Raw genomic sequence first — 10376 nt, forward strand, 5'->3', positions numbered from 1 at the left:
GAAGACTAAAGTAGATATGAATAAAAAATGATCGATGATCTTTATTGAATAATTTTTAAAAGAGAAGAAATATCCAACATAATAAACATAGACATTAATGGTGGGTGAGCCAATAAAAAGAACGGTGGAAAGTATAACTAGAGAAAAGAATTACCCCAACCATGGAAATCATAGAATTGTTCCAAAATTATGAGTAAGGTATATAAACTAATATGCAATCAAATGTAAACGCTTAATGAATTCAAATCTAAAAACGAGGTAAAGAAATAAGAATAAAGGTGGCAACAGTATTAAGGTCCCATACGATAAATTGCAAATAGTGCACATGATAATGAGGACATGTTCAGGCTCATCCACCAGACACACAACGCGCTTTTCACCAACCAGACCCCTGATGAAGCAATGGTGAAACGCACGTCGGGTGTTTGGTGGGTGAGTCTGACAGTGAGGTGTGTTAGGTCCTGCTCATGGCAGAACCTTAGAGGCCACTATAGCTGGGTGACCATCTGACATTACTCAGCCTGGGGTCATCATGTCTGCCATTGGCGCCGCGTAATCAGAATCATGGGGTGCCCCCTCATTAAAATAAACAGATACTACTGTCACCATCGACAGAGTCATCAGAGGGGTCAAATGGCCACGATAGGGGTTATCACCGACCATGACTTTTTCAACAGGGTATCAGCCATGATATACAGCTAACACCCAGCTCTGCTTGTGAGCCAACAAAATAATTGTGCCGCACATGTACACAGGATATCAGGAAGGGGTTAATGATCAGCAATTATCAGTTTTAGCACAATTTACCCATTAATATTTCAGTTCGCCTCAGTTATTGATTCTGCATCTGATCTCCATGGTAAACAAACCAATCCAATAGTAAAAATCCCCCCATATACACTGTATTATTAGAGGGTCCTGCTGATAACTCACTATATACAGATGTGTCCATGTGACAAGGAATAATGGAATTATAATGTGACGAGGACGACATCGGCCTCAGCTTCTGATTGTAACAGAGGCCCCAAAATGCACACAGATGATAACATGTAGGGGTTCAGTGAAGGAGGCGGTGAAGGTGTGTAAGTGTCTGATGGGGTCACGCAGCTCATAGAAGGACAGACGCCCGGCCTCATAGTCTAAGAAGACCCCAAGTGTCGGACATGTTCGCTTTACACTGAGGGCTAATCCGACTGAGTTGTGCCATACATTATATCCTAAATTATATCCTCCATTATACATAAGCAAACACCAAGATTTATCATTATTGTCAATACCAGACTTATATCCTTCCCTTTCTATACTGGGATAGGACAATCCGATGCCACATACACCTATCTGGTTCCACTTTACCTCCCAGCATTGTCGTCCTGAAGAGAGAACATGTCTACTTAACACTTGGGGAAAAAACAGAAATCTTTCTGATGATTTTGATTTCTCCTGTTCTACTTCTAAATTTGTTGCCGTTTTCAGATCTTCTGATATCTTCACCCTTCTATGAGCAGTGTCCACATCCAGCAATATGTCTGGGACATGGACCCCGAGCTCTGATGTTACATTGGTGACAATATCCCTCATAGATCGGTGTAAGGTCAGTGAGATCAGAACCTCATCCAGATCCTCCTCAGAACTGACCTCTCCACCATCTCCTCCTGTGTCCTCATTACCTCCATAACTACATACTGTAATGTCACTTTCTTGTAAGAGTCTTATTGGGTCGGTGACACGACACATCTCCTCCACGTGACGTATCTTCCTGGACAGCTCGCCCTCCTGTATTTTCAGGTTCTGGATGAGATGAGATATTTGGGACACAATCTTCTCCTCCTGCCGGGAGACCTTGCTCAGCACTACTATTTCCAGTTTCTCCTTAATGTCCATAATAATCTTTCTGATGTTCTTCCTCTTATCGGAGGCTTTCTCCTGGGTATTCCTCTTACGATCCTGCAGATTCTGGACTCTTGTCTGAATTTCTGCTTTCTGTGGATTTAGTTCATCCAGATATTCCCTAAGTTTCTCCTTCTTCTTCTCAGAGGCCACATCCAGTAGCTCCACATCATGTCCCTTGTGATCTCCGGCCACCCAACAGGACACACAGATACAGGCAGCGTCTATAGGACAGTAGTATTCCAGCATCTCCTTGTGTGTGGAGCATTTTCTTTCCTCCAGGTTTTCAGTGGGGTCAACTAAGGTATGTTCTGGTGACTTAGTGTGTCTGCTTAGGTGCTCTTCACAAAAAGATGCCACACACTGCAGACATGTTCTTACAGCCGGGGCAGGAGAATCACAGTAAGTACAGAAGATTCTGGTCTCCTCCATATCAGGCTGAGTAGATGAGAAACACTCCACTATGTTCCTCAGCTTTCGGTTCTTCTCCAGGGCCGGACGCTCCGGATATTGTGCTCTGCAGTCAGGACAGGAATACCCTCCAGCCGCCTCCTGTGCATCCAGCGCACTCACAATACACGAGCGGCAGAAGTTGTGTCCACATCTCAGGGATACGGGATCTGTATAGAGGCTCAGGCAGATGGAGCACTTCAGCTCGTCCCTCAGCTCAGCAGAAGCCATTGTGGTGGGAAATTGGAATGAGCAGGAACTGAAAGGGAAAGAGTTTCTTTACATAAAAAGGGCGGGAGAGTCTGTGCAGGATAATTAACCCTTTCTGTTCCATGGTTGTGCTCATTGCTGATCCACACTTAGAAAGAAAGCCCTTACTGATCAGCCATGAGGATCTGGTGTAGGATTAGGACTTGTAATGACTCCAACTGGTCATCAAGAGAATCCACCACCAGTTCGGGGACAGGCAAGTAAGCAGAAAATTCTAGTGCATAAAAAGAGGAGACACTCGCAAGTGTCTGGCTGAAATATACAGTCGGAGTGCGGCAGACAATTCTGTATGTGGCTGATGAAGGACTCATTATTACGTCTCATTCAGACATCAGTGAAAAGACGAAACGTTATTCATTATTGTTATTATTTATTATTATAGCTCCATTTATTCCATGGCGCTTTACATGTGAGGAGGGGTATACATAATAAAAACAGGTACAATAATCTTGAACAATACAAGTCATAACTGGTACAGGAGGAGAGAGGACCCTGCCCGCGAAGGCTCACAATCTACAAGGGATGGGTGAGGATACAGTAGATGAGGGTAGAGCTGGTCGTGTAGTGGTTTGGTCGATCGGTGGTTACTGCAGGTTGTAGGCTTGTTGGAAGAGGTGGGTCTTCAGGTTCTTTTTGAAGGTTTCGATGGTAGGTGAGAGTCTGATATGTTGGGGTAGAGAGTTTATAGAGTAGGGGTGATGCGCGAGAGAAATCTTGTTCATCAGTGGTTTTGTTCCGATTTTCATCAGTGCTTGGACTGTGCCAGTTCTTATTGGTGATTTTCTCAAATAATTGCAAAGCTTCTATCTATAAGGTCACGTTCACATGATCAGTATTTCATCAGTATTTTCAATGCCAAAAAAAGGAGTGGAACTTACAGAGAAAAACGGTAATTGAAGTATTGACACCTGTTCTGCGTTGTGGAGACGCTCATGATTTTTTCACAGAAATACTGTTGAAATACTGCTAAAAATGCAAGCCCCATCTTGGTACATTTGTCTTCCATCCTGGTATATACATCCCCAATCCTGGTATATTTGTCTTCCATCCTGGTATATACATTCCCGATCCTGGTACTGTATATACATCCCCCATCCTAGTATACACATCCCCCATCCTGGTATACACATCCCCCATCCTGGTATATACATCCCCCATCCTGGTATACACATCCCCCATCCTGGTATACACATCCCCCATCCTGGTATACACATCCCCCATCCTGGTATACACATCCCCCATCCTGGTATACACATCCCCCATCCTGGTATACACATCCCCCATCCTGGTATACACATCCCCCATCCTGGTATATACATCCCCCATCCTGGTATATACATCCCCCAATTGGTATATACATCCCCCATCCTGGTATACACATCCCCCATCCTGATATATACAGTCCCCCATCCTGGTATATACATCCCCCCATCCTGGTATACACATCCCACATCCTGGTATATACATCCCCCATCCTGGTATATACATCCCCCATCCTGGTATACACATCCCCCATCCTGGTATACACATCCCCCATCCTGGTATACACATCCCCCATCCTGGTATACACATCCCCCATCCTGGTATACACATCCCCCATCCTGGTATACACATCCCCCATCCTGGTATACAATCCACCATCCTGGTATACAATCCCCCATCCTGGTATACACATCCCCCATCCTCGTATACACATCCCCCATCCTGATATATACAGTCCCCCATCCTGGTATATACATCCCTCATCCTGGTATATACATCCCCCATCCCGGTATATACATCCCCCATCCCGGTATACACATCCCCCATCCCGGTATACACATCCCCCATCCTGGTATACACATCCCTCATCCTGGTATATACATCCCCCATCCTGGTATATACATCCCCCATCCTGGTATATACATCCCCCATCCTGGTATATACACCCCCCCATCCTGGTATATACATGCCCCATCCTGGTATATACATCCCCCATCCTGGTATATACACCCCCATCCTGGTATATACATCCCCCATCCTGGTATATACACCCCCCCATCCTGGTATATACATGCCCCATCCTGGTATATACATCCCCCATCCCGGTATATACACCCCCATCCCGGTATATACATCCCCCATCCCGGTATACACATCCCCCATCCTGGTATATACATCCCCCATCCTGATATATACATGCCCCATCCTGGTATACACATCCCCCATCCTGGTATATACATCCCCCATCCTGATATATACATCCCCCATCCTGATATATACATCCCCCATCCTGGTATACACATCCCCCATCCTGGTATACACATCCCCCATCCTGGTATATACATCCCCCATCCTGGTATATACATGCCCCATCCTGGTATACACATCCCCCATCCTGGTATATACATCCCCCATCCTGATATATACATCCCCCATCCTGATATATACATCCCCCATCCTGGTATACACATCCCCCATCCTGGTATACACATCCCCCATCCTAGTATATACATCCCCCATCCTCGTATACACATCCCTCATCCTGGTATACACATCCCCCATCCTGGTATATACATCCCCCATCCTGGTATATACATCCCCCCATCCTGGTATATACATGCCCCATCCCGGTATATACACCCCCCATCCCGGTATACACATCCCCCATCCTGGTATACACATCCCCCATCCTGGTATTTACATCCCCCATCCCGGTATACACATCCCCCATCCTGGTATACACATCCCCCCATCCTGGTATATACATCCCCCATCCTGGTATACACATCCCCCATCCTGGTATATACATCTCCCCATCCTGGTATATACATCCCCCATCCTGGTATATACATCCCCCATCCTGGTATACACATCCCCCATCCTGGTATACACATCCCCCATCCCGGTATATACATCCCCCATCCTGGTATATACATCCCCCATCCTGGTATACACATCCCCCATCCCGGTATACACATCCCCCATCCTGGTATACACATCCCCCATCCTGGTATACACATCCCCCATCCCGGTATATACATCCCCCATCCTGGTATATACATCCCCCATCCTGGTATACACATCCCCCATCCTGGTATACACATCCCCCATCCCGGTATATACATCCCCCATCCTGGTATATACATCCCCCATCCTGGTATACACATCCCCCATCCCGGTATATACATCCCCCATCCTGGTATATACATCCCCCATCCTGGTATACACATCCCCCATCCTGGTATATACATCCCCCATCCTGGTATATCGACAGTTTATGTATAGTAAGAGCAAGGAACATTCCCTTAACTCTACATAACAGCTAAAACCTACATGAAAGGAATTGACCATCTGCTGTAAATTGTGGTCACACAAGTTCCTGGGGTGTGAAGTCCTCTGTTCTTTGAATAGAATAAAGAGAATCTACATTGTAGATGGACATTGTGTCTCCGGCTCTTGGAGGATACAGAACCCTGTGGTGTGGGGAGGAGAAGCTATTGTTCCTGAACTGAACATCTTCTCTGTGACACATTCCATGTGGAGCTGAATTATGAGACATTGTTCTTCAGTTGGACATCCAGTCTCCAGCCTAAACAGAATGCCCTCAGGCCTTTTGACACCAGGACTTTATCTTATCATCCAAAGGAAGGTGATGATTACTGCAGCCAATGACGGTGTTCACATTGCCAGAAGACATCAAATGTCGCATAGATACATTTAGGAACTCTTCTGGAGAAAGAACGAGATTAGGAAACACATTACCTGTACTACTCGTAATGTGATTTATTTCGCTATGTGCCCTTGCAATTTGATCTATATAGGACTCACCACGCGTCAACTTAAAGTACGCGTGCGTGAGCATGCATTGGGCATTGAGGCGGCCGCCGGCCATGGTGACGCATCCACGCTTCGGACCCTGCCCCGTCATTTTAAGTTACATCATGATTGTGATGGTACCGCGCTTAGAGTCCGTGGAATTGATACTGTGGATCCGGGGATTCGTGGAGGGAGGGTTAGATCCAGACTGGCACAGAAAGAAACCAGATGGATATGGACATTGGATACAGTCCATCCCAAAGGGCTTAATGAAAATTTAAGTTTTGTACCATTTTTATAAATATCACTGATGTTTTGCACGCATTTGTTCTTGTTTTTAATTCGTGTTTTTAATCAGTCCCTTTAGCCTTTCATGCTTCATGTCGAATTATGAAATCCTTGGATTGTACCAGCAATATGCCCAACATCGTATGACTTGGAAACTTATATCAAAGATTTGGAATAATCATCTTGACAATATATCATGTCTCACTCTGCTGGCCCGGAAATTTATGTCTAAGATATGGACAAACTCTGCTGTTAATGTTTTGTCTTTTCGGTATAGATGCTCAATTTTTCTCCTTTTGGCACGCTTTACAGTTTAACTGTTTCAAACACAACAGTCATAAGTAACAACGTTAACAATACAGTAATAAAGCAAAAATAAGACAAAATAAGACGACCCTGCTCGTGAGAGCTTACAATCTACAATGAGGTGAAGCAATGGTGAAACGTGCGTCCGGTGTTAGGTGGGTGAGTCTGACAGTGTATTAGGCATATCAGTCTTGCACTGACAGTGTCACTTCCTGCTCTCAGTACCTTAAGGACAGCAGGGTGTCAGCTATGATATACAGCTAACACCCAGCTCTGATTGTGAACCAACGTAATAATTGTGCCGGACGTGTACAGAGGTTTTCAGGAAGGGGTTAGTGATCAACAATTATCAGTTTTAGCACAATTTACCCATTAATATTTCAATATCAATTTTCCTCCATTATTGATTTTGCATCTCATCTCCAAGGTAGACAAACCAATCCGATAGGAACAATTCCCCCATGACTCCGCCATATACAGTGTATTATTAGGGGGTCCTGCTCATAACTCACTATATACAGATGTGTCCATGTGACAAGGAATAATGGAATTATAATGTGACGAGGACGACATCGGCCTCAGCTTCTTATTGTAACAGAGGCTCCATCATACACATAGAAGACAACATGTAGGGGTTCAGTGAAGAAGGCGGTGAAGGTGTGTAAGTGTCTACACAGCTCATAGAAGGACAGACGCCCGGCCTCATAGTCCAAGAAGACCCCAAGTGTTGGACATGTTGGCTTTACACTGAGGGTTAATACATCTGTGTTGTGCCATACAGTATATCCTCCATTATACATATCCAAACACCACGATTTATCATTAGATCCAATACAAGACTCTTCTCCTTTCTTCTCTATTCTGGGATAGGACAATCCAATGGCACAGTCTCCTAGCTGGTCCCACTCTACCTCCCAGTAATGTCGTCCTGAGGAGAAGCCACATCTGCTTAACACCTGGGAGTAAGTCACAAATCTTCCTGGTGATTCTGGCCTCACCTGTATGTTATCTGAATTTGTTGCTGTTTTCAGATCTGATATCTTCACCCATCTATGAGCAGTGTCCACATCCAGCAATATGTCTGGGACATGGACCCCGAGCTCTGATGTTACATTGGTGACGATATCCCTCATAGATCGGTGTAAGGTCAGTGAGATCAGAACCTTATCCACATCAGTACTGACCTCTTCACCATCTCCTCCTGTGTCCTCATCACCTCCATGACTACACACTGTAATGTCACGTTCTTGTAAGATCCTTATTGGGTCGGTGACACGACACATCTCCTCCACGTGACGCATCTTCCTGGACAGCTCGTCCTCCTGCATTTCCAGCTTCTTGATCAGATCAGCTATCTGGGACATAATCTTCTCCTCCTGCCTGGAGACCTCGCTCACCGCTTTCTTTTCTGCCATTTTCACTTGCTTCTTAATGTCCATAAATATCTTACTGACGTTCTTCTTCTTATCGGAGGCTTTCTCCTGGATATTTTTCATATGATCCTGCAGATTCTGGACTCTTTTCTGAATATCTACTTTTTGTGGATTTAGTTCGTCCAGATATTCCATCACTTTCTTTCTTTTCTTCTCAGAAGCCTCATCTAGAAGTTCCACCTGGTGTCCTCGGTGTTCGCCAATCAAACAAGACACACACAGACAAGCCGCATCCTGCGGGCAATAATACTCCAGAACCTTCTTGTGGAGGGAACATTTTTTGTTGTCAAAAGATCTTGTGGGATCTATTAATATATGATCTAATGTCTTGTTGTGGACAATCAGGTGGTCGTTACAGAAAGTATTCTCACACTGCAGACAGGATTTCAGTGCCGGTACAGGAGACTTTGTACAGTAAGCACAAAAGATACCAGTGTCCTCCATACCAGGCCGTGTAGATGAGAAACGTTCCACTATGTTCTCCAACTTATGGTTCTTCTCCAGGGCCGGACGCTCCGGATATTGTGCTCTGCAGTCAGGACAGGAATACCCTCCAGCCGCCTCCTGTGCATCCAGCACACTCACAATACACGAGCGGCAGAAGTTGTGTCCACATCTCAGGGATACGAGATCTGTATAGAGGCTCAGGCAGATGGAGCAGTTCAGCTCTTCCCTCAGTTCAGCAGACGCCATTGTAGTGGGAAAGAGAAGGAACCAAAAGCTAAAAGTTTCTTTCCATAAGAAGGGTGGTGAGTTCTGAGAATAACTAACCCTTCAGCTCCATGGTTATGCTCACTGCTGATCTACACTTGGGAAGAAAGTACTCAATGATCAGCCATGAGGATCTGGTGTAGGATTAGAAGGTGGAGTGACTCCACCTGGTCATCAAGAGAATCCACCATCAGTTCAGTGACAGGGAAGTAAGCAGAAAATGTTATTTCATACAAACAGTTTTCGCAAATCTTGAGTTGGGTAAAGTAAAATTAATTTCCACTCCTTCCTATCAGGCTGAAATAAACAGATGACGCTGTATGTGACTGATGAAGGACTCATCGTTAGGTCTCATTCAGACGTCCATGAAATCACAAACCATTGTCCGTCAGTGGTTTTGTTCTGATTTTCATCAGTGTTCGGTCAGTTTTTACCATCAGTGTTTTATTAATGATTTTCTCAGATGAAAGGTTCTCTTATTTATTAGGCCACGTTCACACGTTCAGTATTTGGTCAGTATTTTACATCAGTATTTGTAGCTAAAACCAGGAGTGGGTGATAATACAGAAGTGGTGACGAGTTTCTATTATACTTTTCCTCTGATTGTTCCCCTCCTGATTTTGGCTTACAAATACTGATGTGAAATACTGACCAAGTACTGAAAGTGTGAATGTGGCCTTTTTTTTTTTTAGAGCCATTTTGGCAAATATTCTGTAAGGCTGTGTTCACATGTTGATTAAATCCTGCGTTTCTTCTGCTGTTTCTTATCTGCACGTTTCCTGCAGGATCCGCACCAAACGTCACAATAACAATCTGCTCTGATTATTACGTTGTTGCTGCATTTTTTTTTGCCTTTTTCCTTCTTTTGTTCGTTTTTGGGGCAGATGTGAAGCCGCGTTTTTAATGTTTTTTTATACTGCAGAAAAACTTTGATTCTACTTTAAAAATACAACTGTTTTTATTTCAGGCTCCTAATTAAGGCCTCTTTCACACTTGCGTCCTTTGGCGTCCGTCGCAATGCGTCGTTTTGGGAAAAAAACGGATCCTGAAAATGTGCCCGCAGGATGTGTTTTTTCCCATAGACTTGTATTAGTGATGGATCGCGACGGATGGCCACACGTCGCGTCCGTCGTGCAACGGATCCGTCATGTTTTGGTGGACCGTCGTCACGAAAAAACGTTCAAGGGAACATTTTTTCATACGTCGCGTCCGCCATTTTCTACCGCGCATGCG

At 44.7% G+C, this 10376-nt stretch overlaps 2 protein-coding genes across 2 annotated transcripts; both read right to left on the reverse strand.

Annotated features, from left to right (window-relative positions):
- Positions 1-3590, reverse strand: LOC143785321 (E3 ubiquitin/ISG15 ligase TRIM25-like). Its single transcript, XM_077274071.1, has one exon. The coding sequence runs from the start codon at positions 2566-2568 to the stop codon at positions 1000-1002; it is 1569 nt and encodes a 522-aa protein (XP_077130186.1). The 5' UTR covers positions 2569-3590; the 3' UTR covers positions 1-999.
- Positions 3591-7538: 3948 nt separating this feature from the next.
- Positions 7539-9222, reverse strand: LOC143784327 (E3 ubiquitin/ISG15 ligase TRIM25-like). Its single transcript, XM_077272474.1, has 2 exons — positions 9201-9222; positions 7539-9130 (listed from the first exon to the last, which is right to left on the reverse strand). The coding sequence occupies exons 1-2, from the start codon at positions 9214-9216 to the stop codon at positions 7578-7580; spliced, it is 1569 nt and encodes a 522-aa protein (XP_077128589.1). The 5' UTR covers positions 9217-9222; the 3' UTR covers positions 7539-7577.
- Between the last annotated feature and the right edge of the window lie 1154 nt (positions 9223-10376).

The sequence above is a fragment of the Ranitomeya variabilis genome, chromosome 7 (genome assembly GCF_051348905.1).
Source record: "Ranitomeya variabilis isolate aRanVar5 chromosome 7, aRanVar5.hap1, whole genome shotgun sequence".
NCBI lineage: Eukaryota > Metazoa > Chordata > Amphibia > Anura > Dendrobatidae > Ranitomeya > Ranitomeya variabilis.